We start from the raw sequence: 18,201 nt of genomic DNA on the forward strand, positions 1-18,201 counted from the left end.
GGTGTAGTCGTGCAGGAGGTCAGAGAGGTAGATGGGTGCTTGGTGGTTGAGAGCTTTATAAGTGAGCAGGAGGATTTTGTAATTAATTCTGTATGGAACAGGGAGCCAGTGGAGTTGGATGAGAATGGGGGTGATGTGATCAGAGGATTTAGTGCGGGTAATGATCCGGGCGGCAGAGTTCTGTATGAGCTGGAGTCGGTTGAGGAGTTTGGTGGGGAGGCCGGAGAGAACAGAGTTACAGTAATCAATCCTGGATGTTACAAATGCATGGATCAAAACTTCTGTGCTGGATTGGGAGAGGGATGGGCGGAGTCTAGAGATGTTGCGAATGTGAAAGAAGGCAGTCCGGGTGATATTTTTTATGTGGGGGGTGAAAGAAAGGGTATTGTCCAGGGTGACACCGAGGCTTTTGACTTGTGCAGAAAAGGGAACAGGGAAACCGTCAATGGTGATGTGGGGGGTGGGGGGGATTTGGGATTTGGTGAGTGTGTTTTTGGAGCCGATGAGCAGGGCCTCAGTTTTATTGCCATTAAGTTTTAAGAAATTCCTGCTCATCCAGCTGTTGATGTCATGGAGGCAGGCAGTGAGGGAGGTGGGGGGGAGGGTGGAGGTGGGTTTAGTGGAGATGTAGAGCTGTGTATCGTCGGCGTAACAGTGGAATTGAACACCATGGTGACGGAGGATTGTGCCCAGGGGAAGGAGGTAAGTGATGAATAGTAGTATGTATGTATGTCGCATAGCGTACGTGTTATGTAGTGTACAGCCATTAACGGAGCCTGCAGCTCCCTAGCGGGCAACAACGTTGAGCCTCAGAATTAAGAATGAAGGCTGAGTATGTGGTCTGTTTAAGGCTAACACAGCACAGCAGAACAATGTGGAAACATTATGCATGAATTCAAACACTTTCAAGGACCCATGTCTATTTTCACAAATACTGGTGGCAACTACAGGTCTGAAAATGTACTGAGAAAGGTTCTATCATCTTTAGGTCTTGGTAAGTCTGAAAATTGCAAAATAAATAAACAAAATATAGGGGGAAATAACTGTCCCCATATACAAACTACAGATTTATACAGATATTTAATTTGGTTTTCTTGGTTTAACATGATCCTGATATTTGTTGCTGTGAAGAATAATCACCCATAAAGTGCTACAGACAATCCATGAGTGTAAATCATACTGAACATGAACAATCTTCAAATGAAGACATGGATAAAGAACTGCCTTTGATGTAGTTCCTCCAATTTGCCACCAGGGGGGAGTAGTTCACAACAGATCCATCTTCCTCAGGAATTGTGTTGCTATGGAACATAATGTATTAGTTGAAACCGTCTGACGATGCGTTCATGTGTGGGTCTCAGGATATTTCGCTCTGTCACTGTCAGCAGGCTACAGCCACACTGATTTGTTACATGATAGATAATTAAGAAGACGTAGTAGAAGCTCTCGTCTGCTTTCCAAGCGAGGCTCAATTGTAGCCTATAATGTGCCTATAATGTGGGGAAATGCAGGAAGAACAGTTTGAGAGCCCCAGCTGTTTTTTTTTTATTAAAGTCAATACATAGCCTACATGTAAATGCTGTGTATGTATTGGTTATTCGTAATACAAATAATAATAATAATACAGAGACATACAGCAGGGAACAATGACACGATGCTAGCAAAATACCTTGAACAAGTCTCTTACAGAGCCCCAACTGTGTTGTCTCCTGGCCGCCACTTTGACGTCATACATCATTATAATTTAAAATATCCTGCGTTGTAAACACAACTAGAACATGAATGATGAACAAAAAATATTGTTTTAAACATGACTATTTCAGGGTATTTCAGCATGCTTAATAATTCGTGTCTGTAGGTTAGTTTTATCAACTAATTCAAGCCTTTTAACATAGATTCCACGTTAGACGTATAATTACATTTTGGCTCAGAGTGCATGAAGTCATTTTATTGCAAATTTGTTATATTGCAGTAATTACATCAGTCTGGTTCAAAAGGATTTTTAGACGATGTTGTGTAATCTCGTGTGCAAATCGGAAGCATGTTGATAGTAATAATATAACTAGTAAAGATAAATGGAGAGCTCTTTGTCAGTGAGTGGGTGGCTCTTAAAAGAGCCGTTGGTTTGTTGTGGAGACAAGCTGGAGCAGGTTACTTCTTGGCGGCCTTCTCGGTCTTCTTGGGCAGCAGCACCGCCTGGATGTTGGGCAGCACGCCGCCCTGAGCGATGGTGACTCCGCCCAGCAGCTTGTTGAGCTCCTCGTCGTTGCGGACGGCCAGCTGCAGGTGACGGGGGATGATGCGGCTCTTCTTGTTGTCGCGGGCAGCGTTTCCAGCCAACTCCAGGATCTCAGCGGTCAGATATTCGAGCACCGCCGCCAGATACACCGGGGCTCCAGCACCGACACGGTGAGCGTAGTTTCCTTTACGCAGCAGCCTGTGGACACGACCGACCGGGAACTGGAGTCCAGCACGAGATGAGCGGGTCTTTGCCTTGGCACGAGCCTTTCCGCCGGTTTTACTTTTTAAATATACTTTATTAAATTATTCAATCAGGGGTTACATTTACAGTAAATACATTGTATAAACAGTAGAAAGCAGTAATTATCACAAAAAAAAAAAAGAAGTCTGTTAGAAGGTGAGCAGGTGCCAGGGTGTGGGTCTCTTTGTTCTGATGTCCAGTGTTCTTAGTCTTTTCAGTTCTGTTATGATTTGTTTATAGACCACTCCACCCGGGATGACGGCTTGGTGGATAACCGTGGCACATCTCGTTTTCCACAGCTTGACCACGACCACACAAACAACTGTCCAGAAAAAGTCCTGGTGTGGCCCTGGCATTGTTTCATCAAAAACACCATACATCACAGCATTATAATTTACAGTAACATTAAGACCGATACTGACCATTTTCCCCCAAACATATTTAGATCGCTCGCAATTTAGGAGCAGATGTTCTAAGGTTTCATCCTCTATACAGTCATCCATAGGACACTCTTTGGTTGTGACAAAGCAGCTCCACTTAACGACTGTTCGGACTGCCAGTCTGCCAACTGATACCAGCCACATAATGTCTCTCTTGTTTTCTGAGAGACTTTTACTAAATATATTTCTGATACAGACCTGAGAGCTTGTTTCATCCAAATGTTTGTAGGGGAAAACACCACCATATAATTCACTACACAATTTAACATATATGTATTTGCTGGACATTTGATTCCAGGCAATGTTAATGTGTGCAAACTTGTCCACAAGATCACCATACAAAAGTTTGTAATATGGAACTGAGCTCCTTGCTCGTCCTCTTTTTTTGGTCCAGCTCAGGGCCTCACCTATCCACGTGGCCTTTCGTTCTATGGCTGATGCAACATTCTTACAGAAGGCGATGTTTACTTTTAACCCCAGATCAACAGCCCCAAGGCCTCCCTCCTTTTTACTCTTATAGAGTAGCTCCCTTTTTGTGACCTCCCTGGTGGTTCCCCATATGAAGTTCACTATAGTTTTAGAAATTTTCTTTAATGTCTGGGCTTTGGGGGGGAAAACAGTTGCTAAAAACAATAATTTGGATAAAACAAACATTTTTATTATTAATATTCTAGTTTTATAGTTATTTAATTTATTACCCCATTTCTCAAGTTCTTCCTTTATTTCTATTTCTTTGCTGTCCCAGTTTTCATCGTAACAATTTGTATTACTTATTTTTATACCTAAAACTGTCATATAATTTCTATCATTTATATTAATTACAGGTCGAGAGTTATTCTCTCCAAACCAGACTCCTTCTGTTTTATTGTGGTTCAGTCTGGCACCAGACACCTCTTCATATGTCCTCAGGTGTTCATTTACTATGTCTAGTTCCTTTTGACTTTTTACTATGACCGTGACGTCATCGGCATAAGCCAGGACGGTCACTCGGTCTCCACCACTGGTTCTCGTCCCACTCAGCCTGGTATCCTCCTTAATTATTTTTAATAACGGGTTGATGGCTAAAACATAGAGGGCAGCAGAAAGAGGGCAACCCTGTTTTACCCCTCTCTTGATTTCAAAAGAGTCTGTTAGAACTCCATTCACGTTTACTTGAGTTATCGATTGTGCATACAACAACTTAACCATATTAATAAAATCATTTTCAAAACCATAACACTTTAAAACTTCCCACAAATATTCCCTTGAAATAAAATCAAATGCTTTTTTTTGATCTAGTCCTATGATGAAAAATTCCTCCTCTGTATTATTAATTATATTTCTTAACATTCCTAAATTGTCCCACATCAGTCTGCCCTTTATGGCACATGTCTGTTCTTTTTCTATTATTTTTTCTAGGGCATCATTCAGTCTATTCATAATAATCTTTGCAAGTATTTTATAATCAATATTCATCAGTGTGATGTGTCTCCAATTATCCAATTCTTGTGAGTCACCTTTCTTATAGATCAGCGAGATCACTCCATGGTAGAAGGAGCTGTGTAAGGTGCCTTTCTGGATTCCATCATTGTACACCGAGGCCAAGAAATCTGCAATATCTAACATACATGCTTGATAGAATTCAGTAGGAAGTCCATCTGGACCTGGTGATTTTCCTTTATTTAATTCTGAAATTGCTTTTTTTACTTCACTTTCAGTGATCTCTCCACCCAGTGAGTTTAAGTTGGCCTCCTGTAAATTGATGGGATCCAGAAATGCACTTAGTTTGGCATAGTTTATATTTACCTTTTCATACACGCTTTTCCGCCGGTTTTACCCCGTCCACTCATTTTGTGTGTTTTCTAGGATTTGCGATAGAATCAAAGAATGACTGGCAACAGCCGGGAGACCGGGGCCCCGTTCCAATACCCATACTTCCATACTATTTAGTAGGCAAAAAAAGATTTAGTATGTCCCAATACATAGTATGTCAGATGCAGTATGCCAAGAGTACCAGGATGTTGTACTACATCAGCTCCTATTTCGGAGTATGCATCGATGCATGCTGCTTCAGCCAAACTTCCCCACAATCCTTTGCGCAGCAGGAAGTTATGTCTTCTTCTTCTTCTTCTAATGTTTTATGGCGGTTGGCAAACAACTTTTTGTGCATTACCGCCACCTACTGGAGTTACGTCGCACTGACTGAGCTGCGTGTTCATGAATGAGATAATTAACTTTAAGAAAGCCTTGAAATATGTTAAAACCAAACAAGCATGGTGTGTACCAAAACATGTATATCTTGATTCCTGTTTAGATCTCTGACTTAATGTTTTTGCTTTATTTATTTTATTTTGTTTATTTGATTGTCTGTTCCAATTTTGTAAATGTTTAGTCTGAAGTTTTTGTATAATGTACTGTTTGTTACTGCCAGACTTTGTTTATTGAATTAAAAAAAGAAAAAAAAAAGAAAAAAAAACTCAAATGTGGCGCTGCGGACGTCGGCGGAAGTGAGCAAGAGGTCGGAGTTCAGGAAGCTCACGTGACGACAGATGTAGTGTGTCCCAATAGTATGCATTTTGCATGCATGCTGCACACTACAATCCATACTTTGTGAGGGCAGCGGCAGTACATACTACAAGAAAGAAGTACAAGTATGGGTATTGGAACGGGGCCCGGTTATATCCCTCTCGAGCTGCTTGTTCATTGGTCAGTTGCAGCTTCGCGATCCTCGACCAATCAGAAGATTATTGGTGTCAAGCTAACACAGTAAATAACACTTTCGCTGCGCAGGTTTTTGGGTTTTCAAAATAAAACTGAGAAACCGAGCGTTATATTTCAAAGATGTTTGTGTAAAGTCAAATTTCAAAATAAAGGTCACATGTTTTGTGATGTTTTATATTCTGTTCATATCCAAATTGTTTTATTTTTATTAGAAAGAAATTGATTGAGCAGTAACTGCAAATGGTAGACCGATCACAAAGTCTGTCACAATACGATATTGATTAAATTCAGGGGTCTGCAATATTAGACAATATCTTTACTTTACTGGTTTATTGTGACGGGACAATGCACATTAATGGACATGTTCAGAAATACAGAAGCCTCTATATACGAAAACATGTAAATATGCCGGAGTTAGCTAATGCTAATTTACATCCGTAGTCCCCAATAAATATCAAAACAATCACTCATTACATTCATTCAACGCACAAACTGATATACATGTAACGTGTCATCGCAAGAGATACCACACATTACAGACATCAAAATTACAGCAAAACACAGACAGGATGTACATGCAGCATGTCAGTGCTAAAAGAAGAATACTACACCTTACATTCGACAGGTTACATGATAACAATACATAAATACCATATGGAAGGCTACTTTACTCTCTCTTAAGTGCTACACTTAAGTGGTGAAGTGCCTAGTGCAGGAAGAGAAGAAGATTTGGATGGCAGCTAGTAAGCTAGTGTTCACAAAATTGGTTTGTTTTAAGCCAGTTTTTGAGCTGGCTTTTGAATGCCGCAAAAGTGGGGCTTTCCCTAATAGCCATAGGCAGTGTGCTCCAGCTAGTGCTGCCTTGATCGACCAGGTGTTTTTTGAGAATGTGGTTTTTCTAGCTTGGACTTCACAGTCCCCCCTAGATGCTGCCCTTGTGCTCAAATTTCTATTCTTCCTTCTAATGAACTCCCCTAGGAGGAGGAGCCAAGCCGTGTAAACATTTATAGATTAGACACGTGCTTTTAAATGTTCTAAAATTGTTAAAGCTAAGGAGCTGATATTTCTCTAAGATTTCACAGTGATGATGAGATTGTGGTATTCTGTGTGATATCTTATGCTCACCATCAGCACATTAGCTACATGTAATACCTCTAAAATGGTTGTTAAGTGTCTTAATTAACTAAAAGGAGCAATACATTTATAAAATGCATGATTGTGTTGCAACAGCAATGTATGAGTGCTTTATTATTAAATAGACCACAACAGCTGTAAGCACAACATAGATCTAAACGCACTTTTTGGGTTGCATTATTTCATTGCACTTTTTAAAATTGTTAAATGAAGATAAAGGGAATACTCTTAGTGAATATGGAGGTGGCTCTTAAAAGAGCCGTTGTGTTGTGATGTACCAGGGGAGTTTAAGCGCGCTCTCCGCGGATACGGCGGGCCAGCTGGATGTCTTTGGGCATGATGGTGACCCTCTTGGCGTGGATGGCGCACAGATTGGTGTCCTCAAACAGGCCGACCAGGTAAGCCTCGCTGGCCTCCTGCAGAGCCATGACAGCGGAGCTCTGGAAGCGCAGGTCGGTCTTGAAGTCCTGAGCGATCTCTCTGACCAGGCGCTGGAAGGGCAGCTTGCGGATCAGCAGCTCGGTGGATTTCTGGTAGCGACGGATCTCTCTGAGCGCCACGGTACCGGGCCTGTAACGGTGAGGCTTCTTGACGCCGCCGGTGGCCGGGGCGCTCTTACGGGCAGCCTTGGTGGCGAGCTGCTTCCTGGGAGCCTTTCCTCCGGTGGATTTACGAGCGGTCTGCTTGGTTCTGGCCATCCTTCAAATCCAGCTCTTCCTTCTTGACGAGAAAAGTCAGAAAATAATGTCTGTTCAAAGAGCCTCGCTTCATAAAGGCAACGCCGGAGTGCTGCTACACGCTGATTGGTCTGCCCGAGGGGAGGCGTGAGCAGAGGCGTGTCAGATCAATAGGGCCAATTGGAGGAAAGCCCGCCGAAAACTCAAACCAAGCAATAACTCCCTCTCCCTCTCTCTCTCTCTCTCTCTCTCTCTCTCTCTCTCTCTCTCTCTCTCTCTCTCTCTCTCTCTCTCTCTCTCTGTCACCTCTATGTCAATACGATTTCAATTCATTATGCTTTTTTCAAAATGTACAATGTTGCCAGTATATATTGTATATATATACACTGTATATACTGTATCTATAGAGACTCAAACCAAGCAATAATTATCTATATATATATATATATATATATATATAGGTATGTATGTACAGAGAAAAAGAAAAAAGAGAAAAATATGTTATGATCATGTGAGTGTACAGGTTGAAACGCATTGCATGTTGTGCTCCTGTCTATTGTTGAAGATGTACATTGTTTACTGTTGCAGTAGACATGTATTTACGTATTACTTTAATTAAAATCTAAGTATCCAATAAGCTATTTTTTCTCTTTTCTGATTCACGTTTGGCCTGCAGAGCTTCCTTGTGCCACATTTTTGCTTTTTCCTAAATAACATAGTATCCATAGCCACGTCTATTCATGGTTAGTTTATAGAGATGGATCTGTGTAGATTAGAATAAGAGAAAAGTAGAGGAAACCAAAAAAGCTGCAAAGTGGGAAATGAGCAGAAATTAAGGCATAATATTGTGATTGATGATGATAACGATGCTGTTTGCATTACTGGTGTGTCTTATGTAGCCTACCACATCATGTATAAAAATATATATCCAGATTCATTTTCATATCCGTTGTGTCACTCATATCTATAGTTATTGTGTCTCAATTATATCAGTTTATTAGTAAAAACATTTTAGCCAGTTGTAAGATGATGTGTTTTCATGGTGTGGAGCTTAATAATTAGTCATCAAATAAAAATAGGGATGCTCTTTAAAAAGGTTGTGGGTGGCTCTTAAAAGAGCCTTTTTGGGGAGAAGTCAAGCTGGAAGCTTACTTCTTCTTGGGGGCAGCTTTCTTAGCTGCTTTGGGCTTGGCAACCTTCTTCGCTGGAGCTTTCTTGACAGCAGCAGCGGGCTTCTTGGCCACCACCTTCTTGGGACTCTTGGTCGCCTTCTTGGGGCTCTTGGCTGGGCTCTTGGCTGCTTTCTTGGGCGATGCAGCGGGCTTCTTGACTTTCTTGGGGGATTTCTTGGCGGCTGCTGGCTTCTTAGCTGCGACCTTCTTCTTGGGGCTTTTGGCTGGTTTCTTGGCAGCGGGCTTCTTGGCTTTAGGAGCGGCTTTCTTAGCAGCGGGTTTCTTCACCTTTTCAGCCTTGGGGACCTTGAAGGAGCCGGACGCCCCGGTGCCCTTTACCTGCAGCAGAGCGTCTTTTTCCACCAGCTTCTTGATGGCGATCTTGACGCGGGCATTATTCTTCTCCACGTCGTAGCCTCCGGCAGCCAGGCTCTTCTTGACGGCGGCCAGAGAAACGCCGCTCCGCTCCTTGGAGGCGGACACAGCTTTGAGGATGAGCTCACCGACGCTGGGGCCGGCCTTCTTCGGCTTCACCGCCGCCTTCTTCTTGGCGGCTTTGACCGCTTTCGCCGGGGCGGCAGCGGCGGGTGCAGCTGGAGCGACTTCTGCCATTCTTCTTCTCGAGTCTGCTGTGCTTCACAAAGATCTACAGAGTCTGACTGGAATATCATCCATGCTGCCCAAGAGGCGGGACTTATACACAGCATGAGGACCATGTAGACTCAACACACACAGCCTCTCTCTCTGTCCTGCTGAAATGTGGCGACACTTGTGTTTTCTCTTCCACATTTTAGGGATAAAAGACACAGATCGGAGCAGTTCTGAAGTCTAAATCTTATTCGAGATGTTAGAAAACTTGTTTCCTTTCGAAATGGAGTCATTTTTAGCAACGAGGAGACTATAATTTTATTCAGGGAAGCTTCAAACCTCTCCATTACCCCGTCACAGTATTCTACTCGCAGTGGGATTTCCTCACATTTCGACTCATAAAATGGTTGAATATGCTTTACATTCCAAACAACACTAGTTTTACAGTAAGCAGAGATGTCTGACGAGGGAATACAAGTCAAAGTACTGTAATGCTGCTATTAGTTTTGTTTTAATCGTCAGATTTGTGGTGTTGGTAAACACACTGAGGCAGGTGGTGACTTAGGCGGGAGAGATCCTGAGGCATTAACTTTGTGACTGTGAATGATGCAGTCATGATCAATGGAACTGAAAATATGTTTTGTTTAAAAGGTTGATGTTACATTAAAGTTGGCCAAACATGTATTTTCTCCATTCGAGATAAATATCATGATTGTCAAATAAACTTATACCGTGCTATCCAACTTGCTGTGCTTGAGTCCACTAGACTAAAATAGCCTATCAATTTGCATTTTACGTTTTCATACTAGCACCGTGGTAGTATATTTACACGAGTACGCTTTAGATAGATAGATAGATAGATAGATAGATAGATAGATAGATAGATAGATAGATCGATAGATCGATCGATCGATCATCGTGGGTCCCCAGAGGGAAAAAAAGGTAAATTATTTCCACTATGAATAATGTCATGGGTTTCATGCACTTTATGTAATTAAACATCTACAAATTATTTTCCACAGAAGGCGCGTACATAATACAAACATGTAGGACATAAAAGGTACAGGGTTGTACAAACTACTGATGTACACTGTACAGAAACACATCAACATAAGAATAAACACAGACATATATTGACATTGCACACCACATAGTAACTAGAGTGTAAGGCAGTATAGAGATGATGAGAATTGTTTAAAGACTGAGGAAGATGAAAAGAAAGAAAAAATAAATAAAACAAAAGAAATAACTTGTGGTTTTCAGTCTCATTATGTTACTCTGAGTAAAATCATATAATATCATATCAGGACATAATAAAAAAAAGTATACTTAATCTCAATAGGAGAGAGTGAGAGAGAGACAGACTAATAAAACAAATCTCTTGTTCCGGCTTTCTGATGATTGCCATTTATGGTGACATTTTATTAATTAATAATTTAATCGATTAGTCTAACATAATCGACAGATTAATCGATAATGAAAATAATCGTTAGTTGCACCCCTACTCAGCATTGGCAACGTGTCCCACATTGTCCCTCACAAACACTCTTTGTCCCACATTTGGTTTGCTGGGATCTGGTCACCCTATTAATACATTATGAGAGCGTGGTTGATCTGTCTTCTGTCACAGCTGTAAGGAGGCAGTGAGGGATTTGAGCTCATATTGAGCAGATATCAGTTAGAGGCCTATCAGATGTGTCTATTATGGCAGATATCAGTTACTAGAAATCCTGCGCGCTCGTCCAGCTCGGCTGCTGCATGGCCTCGCCTGCTCTACTTGCATGCAGGGTGCACAATTTGATAAACTTTGCATCACTGATGACATCACTTAGTGACCATCACCCATCACTGATGACATCGAGTGCTCGAGTGACATCACTGATGTCAGACATGATGACATCACAATTGCTCAAGTGACATCACTGATGTCATAGACATAGACACAGAGTCTGGAGTTACTTCCGGTGTTGTTGCTACGCTACGCTGGGGGTACGAGGCTCGCTCTCTTATGGGTTACACCCACTGACGCCAAACTCAATCCAAAAATCTGTCCGTTTTACTGTTGTCTTGCTTGTCACTAAGGCCATGTTCAGACTAGGAGGCCAAATCTGATTTGTGAACTTTAGTGACCTATTAATGACTTTATCCAGATTGGTTTTATGAGTCTGGACGCTCCAAGTCTGATTTGTGTCACTTGTCCCAAACCACATATGGAGGTAGTTTCCAATCTGCTTCAAATGTGTGTGTCTTCAGTGCGGACGCGCAGATCCACCAAATCTGAAAAAAAACACATGTCACCAACGTACGTATTTACTGACGCCCACGTCGTTACCATAGCAACCCATGCAGATAGGCTGTTTAGGTCTGGACACAGATCCGACTTGAAAATCAGATGTGTGGCAGTGCGGACACACTCCCAAATCAGATTTGGGAAACCAATCAAGATAATGATGATTAATGACTTTATCAGCAAATCAGATTTGCCTGTAATGTGAACATGGCCTGAATGCGCCCGACTGCTATGACATGACTTTAGACCTGTTATGAATCAGTGGGATCTTTTGTTAATATTCAGGCTAAAAGCCCTAAGCTCAAACCATGTACGTGTCTTGTTTATTTACAAAATTCACATCCGCGCTCATCGTTTCGTGTGACGTCAAGAGTGACCTTATGAATATTATCAGATGTGTCTAGTATGGGGGAAAAAAGGCTAGATGTGTCCAGTATGGTTCACACAGTAGATGCCTCACATACTGGGTAGGGGAGAAGATGGACGCATCATGGGAAATGGAGTTTCCAATCAACATAGTTATTGTAGACTGATTCACTGCAACTGGTGGATAAGGGTTTCCTCTTTTTAAATATACTTTATTCAATTATTCAGTCAGGGGTTACAAACATTTACAGTACATATATATTTTTTTTAATAGACCACTTCACCTTGGATGACGGCTTGGTGGATAACTGTGGCACACTGGTGGATAAGGGTTTCCTCTTTTTAAATATACTTTATTCAATTATTCAGTCAGGGGTTACAAACATTTACAGTACATATATTTTTTTTTTAATAGACCACTTCACCTTGGATGACGGCTTGGTGGATAACTGTGGCACACCGCGTCTTCCACAATTTGGCCACGACCACACAAACAACTGTCCAGAAAAAATCCTGGTGTGGCCCTGGCATTGTTTCATCAAAAACACCATACATCACAGCATTATAATTCACAGTAACATTAACTGACCATTTTCCCCCAAACATATTTAGATCGCTCACAGTTTAGGAGCAGATGCTCTATAGTTTCATCCTCCTTGCAGTCGTCCATAGGACAGAGACCAGCCACATGTCTATTTTGTTTTCTGAGACACTTACTAAATATATTTTTAATACAGACCTGAGAGCTTGCTTCATCTAAATGTTTGTAGGGGAAAACAAACATGCAAGTCATTACACAATTTTACATAATATATATTTGCTGGACATTTCATTTCAAGCAATATTCATGTGGGCAAACTTGTTCACAGTCACCGTACAAAAGTTTATAATGGAACTGAACTCCTTGCTCGTCCTATTATTTTTGTCCAGCTCAGAGCCTCACCTATCCACATGGCCTCTCGCTCTATGGCTGATGCAACAACACACAATGTTTGGATAAGGGTTTCCAGCAGCAAAACATGTCAGGAGTGGATTGCTCTGGTGTGCAGGTAAGGTTAGGCATTAAAACCAATAGCAACAACTCACTTTAAATGTAGATAGACTAGATCGACATGTGGCTTTATTTTGGTTGATGACCCAGTATTTGGAAGGTGGTGGGAGGAACACCATGAGCCATGTCGTGCCATTATGAAAGGCTTTTACATGGCGGTCAGTGTGACACTATAACGTTAGTCCAACGGCAACGCTACAAAGTCCATGTAAACGCATGAATTAATAATATGTTGATTACAGAGAAGGTGAAGAATTGTTAAGCTCTTTGTGGAAGTAGTGTGTGGCCCTTAAAAGGACCTTTGGGTGGATGTAGCTACAAGCAGTTTACTTGGAGCTGGTGTACTTGGTGACGGCCTTGGTGCCCTCGGACACGGCGTGCTTGGCCAGCTCACCGGGCAGCAGCAGACGGACAGCGGTCTGGATCTCCCTGGAGGTGATGGTGGAGCGCTTGTTGTAGTGAGCCAGGCGAGACGCCTCACCGGCGATGCGCTCAAAGATGTCGTTGACAAAGGAGTTCATGATGCCCATGGCCTTGGAGGAGATGCCGGTGTCGGGATGGACCTGCTTCAGCACTTTGTACACGTAGATGGCGTAGCTCTCCTTCCTGCTCTTTCTGCGCTTCTTGCCGCCCTTGGCAGCGGTCTTGGTCACGGCTTTCTTGGAGCCCTTCTTGGGGGCGGACTTCGCGGCTTCAGGCATGTTGATGACTTCTTGGTAGCAGAGAATGAAATCCATTTAACAGAAGCACCCTATTTATAGGCAGCTGATGCAAATAGCACTATGCGGTTCCCCGCCTGTGACTGGTTGACTTTCGGCGCGTGCCTGTCGACTCAGCTGCACGCGCAGCTGCCTGTGTGTATTCTGATTGGTTGAGCTCCAGATTTGTATTTTCACTTCCCGCGCGCGGACTCTGACTATTGTTCCAATATCCTTCATTATTTTCTTCAGAAACTGAATGAAGTGCATTTTACAAACTAATACAAGTCTGTTGTGCACCTTTGATCTATATTTTCCGCTTTTTAAACGTCTTTATTTAGAGAGAAAGGACTCAGATGGGTTTACAAAAAAATACAAAAACACAAGAAAACTCAAAATAAAAGTACTATTTCAAAAGTTCAGCACATTAATCGCCTCCCTTAGCACACCATAACATGGAGGAAGTAGGCATGTGTTGTTATTAAAACATGTGTGATATGGTTTGCCTAAGCTGAAGCATGGTCCCATTTAGACCTTTTGAAACAGAACAATAGCTAGTAGCCTTTACACTACATCGATGTAGCCTACTTCATGGACAGATCCAATAGTGAAGTAACCTTATAGGCTATATAGATCTAGCCCTGGCCTGGTCTAATAATAATAATCGCAAATGTTCCCACTTAACATGTAGGCTAATGCATTCCCTCTGCTACTTTTGGAAAACAATTCAGACAAAATAACTATCAGAAGGGGGTGTATCCTAAACAGCTAGAGCATATTGAGTTAACCACAATAATAACCTATTCAGCGCATAGTATTGTAACGAAGTGAGTATTTGTCCAAGGAACTGGAGACTTGAAGTTGGTACAGGCTTTTTATTCTTGTCTTCACAATATAGCTCCTAGCAGCTAGCTTCGCTGCTAGCTCTGCAACCACCCGGTCAGCTCGCCCACATGGCCTGACTGCCCCCGGCCGCTGGTCCTATATACCCCCTTCCCCCTAGGAACACACCCACACACATTAGTTCCTAGGTGCAATCTAGACACTTCTATTGCACATCACATTACAGGTAATACTTGGATTACCTAAAACGCTACAGTATTCTATTGTAGGCAGGTCGCTATACATAATTGTTTGTTTTGAGGCCTTCACGTTTAGAGTCCTATGCATTTTCACATAGACGTGAGTCCAGCATTGCTTTAGAGATGATCTTGTTTGCGCTTCCCCCAGCAGAGCTGTAGTTTACTATTCAACGCAGTTATATTTCAGACTAATCCAGTTAGCGGCTGCTATAGCATTCATTTTTTCAGTAACGTGTTAAAAGTAATAGACTGGTTAAAATGCAGATGGTTAGCGTACTACACACAACTCAGAGGAAATGGGAATAGACTCTTTGCTTAGAGAAATTGGGTGGCTCTTAAAAGAGCCTTTGTGTTGTTGTTGGTGGTAAATGAAGTTAACCTCCGAAGCCGTACAGAGTGCGGCATACACCACATCCATGGCGGTGACGGTCTTTCTCTTGGCGTGCTCGGTGTAGGTGACGGCATCACGGATGACGTTCTTCAGGAAGACTTTGAGCACCCCGCGGGTCTCCTCGTAGATCAGACCGGAGATACGCTTCACTCCGCCGCGCCGAGCCAGACGGCGGATAGCGGGCTTGGTGATTCCCTGGATGTTATCACGAAGAACTTTACGGTGACGCTTGGCGCCTCCTTTTCCGAGTCCCTTTCCTCCTTTTCCACGCCCACTCATTTTTTCAATGTGTTTTCTTTCAAAGCAAAAACAAACTGATGCAAAACGCAGTAGTAGTAGTAATCTTGGTACATTGTAGGGACAGCTCAGGACTGACAGTCCTCTTCAGTCCCTCTGTTCCTCGGAGTGGATGGAAGGGCGGAGGGGATCAGGGAGGCAGGCTGTTACACTCAGCATCATCACCTTACTCACCAGCGTGTGCGCGCATGTGTGTGTGTGTGTGTGTGTGCGTATGCATTTTTTTATTTATTTTTTCTATAGGGGAGAAATTAAGAGTTAGAACACCAAAACAAACAAAACAAACAATATAGCCTGTAACCTTATAAACATGTTATACTACATTTCAGGATTGCCCAACTATAAAACTCTTAATGAGGGTTAACATAATAGAATAAAATCATAAAATTAACCTTATAAACGTTATAATTAACCGGCTATAAAACTCACAATGAGGGTTGAAATAATAGAATAAAACCATAAAATCATAAAATGATTAAATTTGTTGGGTTAAGAAGGACAAGGGGGTGCTGCAGATATATCTCGGGGGGCCTGTTCTTTCTTGGAGTATTGCTGGTTGGAGCGAGGGGTTCAGCTCAGCTTTGTTTAAGTACTTTTTTCCTAAAATGATGAGTCTTTCTTCTAATGTCATCAGGCCAGATATCTGGTGGCAATAGTTTGTGTTAGTATATCTGGGGAGCCTGTATGACATTCGTATTGCAATATTTTGGACAAAGACAAACTGATGCAAAACGTCAGACAGCTTCAGTTCATAAACCTTCTTTGCGGACCTGAATGAGGAAGGAAAGAGCGGGGCTTTGCAGGGCGGTGCCAAACTCTGAAGTCCCCCCCATGTTTTTCAAAGCAACTTCAGCTGCGGCAAGTTAGCAGAGACTAACAAATGCGTTTCCGGTTATGCCTTCAAAATAAAATTCTCACAAATAAAATGACCATATCAGTGAGCACGTTTACATGGACCATCGATGTGGTAACTTCATCTTGAAAAGACCACTGTTGTATTTGCCCTCTGGCACACTGTAAACTACCACTAAATGAGATCAACGTGAGTCATTATTTATTCAACCATCTCAGTCAGACAAAGTCATGTTCACTCTCACAATTCTATGGTGTCCTGTAGAGCACATTCCATTCTAGCTTTGCATGAATGAGGATGTTACATCTCCATTCTTTTATAAAAAAGTAAAATGACATAAGAGTAAAGTGCTTCTTGTATGAGAACTGTCTATTTGCTATCATATAGACTTCATGCATACTGTATGTATATATATGGCAAACAAAAGTCTTGGTCAATTCCGATCATCTTGCTGTTGAAGCTGTGCTGAGTCTCGGCGAGAGAAGAAAGGTTTTTGGAAACTAAATACTAGCTGTCTAAATAATAATGATGTAATTGCAGATTTGAAGAAAGAACTAGCTATTATAAAGAGTTTGAATGTATTGTCTGAGTCAGCTGTCCATTTATGGGAAACTATGACATCTCGACTCAGGAATTTCTTTAAACATAAATGCAAAATCTTGAAACAAGAGCAGAATGAAAAATATAAGGGGTTAATGTTGAAATATGTTGATCTGCAAACAAAAGCTAATAAAACAGAAGAAGATAAAGACAACTTGAGTGAAATTGAATTGAGTTGACCAAAATGAATAATATGTGGCATTGCCTATGTTTACAAGCACGTATGATAGACAAAGAGTCATCCAGTAATGTTCAGGGTCTGATAAATATGCATAAAAATAAACTTCTGAATAAATATGTGGAGGCAATAAAAAATGCAAGTGGGCAAGTAATTAAGGACAAGCAAGGAAAAAGAGAGACAGTTAGGTCTCATGTATCAGAAGGTAAATATAAATGATACTAAACTAGGTTTATTTCTAGATCCCATCGATTTACAGGAGGCCAACCTAAACTCACTGGGTATAGAGATCACTGAAAGTGAAGTAAAACAAGCAATCTTAGAATTAAATAAAGGAAAAGCACCAGATACAGATGGACTTCCTACTGAATGTTATCAAGCATGTATGATTGAGATTGCAGACTTAGGCTACTAACCTCCATCTACAATGATGGAATCCGGAAAGGCACTCTACATAGCTCCTTCTACCACGGGGTGATATCACTTATCTATAAGAAGGGTGACTCACAATAAATAGATAACTGGAGAGATACACTGATGAATATTGATTATAAAATACTTGCAAAGATAGTTATGAATAGATTGAATGACGCCCTAGAAAAAATAATAGAAAAATAACAGACCTGTGCTATAAAGGGAAGACTGATGTGGGACAACTTAGGAATATTGAGAGACATAATTAATAATACAGAGGATTTTTTTTATCATAGGACTAGACCAAAAGAAAGCATTTTATTTTATTTCAAGGGAATATTTGTGGGAAGTTTTAAAGTGTTATGAAATCCACTGAAGACATCTTGTGTTCTTCTTCAGTGGATTTCAGACTCAGCCCCAACAGTTTTGCAGTGGATTCGGAGTGTTATGGAACTTCTCTCTTTGGAAGCTATCAGCTTTTGGCTCAAGGATAGGCCATTCAAATGTTTTCAAATCTGGAACCCCTTTCTGGACTATATTGGAGAGGATAGGGCCCGGGCCGTTGGGAGTGGTCTCTGCGGACTGGCATGGACTGACATTTCTGTTTAGGACTTGACATGTGGTGGGCCTTTATCTATTAATTGTGTCTGGATACCTCTGCTGTACCTATTTTTACAGTGTTAACCTTCTGCCTGCTGTAGATGCTCTGTGTGTTTGTTTTTGTTTGTTTGGTTTTCTGTTTTGTGGAGATTGTGTGTGTTGTGTTGTGGGTGACTGGGGACAGAGGA

General features: G+C 41.6%; 3 protein-coding genes and 2 pseudogenes across 5 annotated transcripts; all 5 read right to left on the reverse strand.

Moving 5' to 3' along the window:
* Positions 1-1,859: 1,859 nt before the first annotated feature.
* On the reverse strand, positions 1,860-4,527 carry LOC310786971 (histone H2A pseudogene; annotated as a pseudogene). The gene is made up of 3 exons: positions 4,419-4,527; positions 3,807-3,983; positions 1,860-2,534 (listed from the first exon to the last, which is right to left on the reverse strand). The product of its transcript is annotated as a histone H2A pseudogene (transcript).
* A 2,516-nt stretch (positions 4,528-7,043) lies between these two features.
* LOC310786842 (histone H3.2) lies at positions 7,044-7,454 on the reverse strand (the record flags this gene model as incomplete). The annotated part of the gene is made up of 1 exon (XM_083648158.1): positions 7,044-7,454. One exon carries the CDS (start codon positions 7,452-7,454, stop codon positions 7,044-7,046), a length of 411 nt encoding a protein of 136 aa, XP_083504284.1.
* Positions 7,455-8,581: 1,127 nt separating this feature from the next.
* Positions 8,582-9,217, reverse strand: LOC310786840 (histone H1 pseudogene; annotated as a pseudogene). Its single transcript has one exon. The product of its transcript is annotated as a histone H1 pseudogene (transcript).
* A 4,009-nt stretch (positions 9,218-13,226) lies between these two features.
* Positions 13,227-13,601, reverse strand: LOC310786844 (histone H2B; the record flags this gene model as incomplete). Its single annotated transcript, XM_083648159.1, has 1 exon — positions 13,227-13,601. The coding sequence occupies one exon, from the start codon at positions 13,599-13,601 to the stop codon at positions 13,227-13,229; it is 375 nt and encodes a 124-aa protein (XP_083504285.1).
* A 1,453-nt stretch (positions 13,602-15,054) lies between these two features.
* LOC310786848 (histone H4 type VIII-like) lies at positions 15,055-15,350 on the reverse strand (the record flags this gene model as incomplete). Its single annotated transcript, XM_083648162.1, is given in 2 exon segments — positions 15,055-15,087; positions 15,090-15,350. Coding segments are annotated over 2 exon segments (294 nt in total).
* Positions 15,351-18,201: the final 2,851 nt, after the last annotated feature.

The sequence above is a fragment of the Poromitra crassiceps genome (assembly GCF_964638095.1).
Source record: "Poromitra crassiceps genome assembly, chromosome: 12".
Classification (NCBI taxonomy): Eukaryota; Metazoa; Chordata; class Actinopteri; order Beryciformes; family Melamphaidae; genus Poromitra; species Poromitra crassiceps.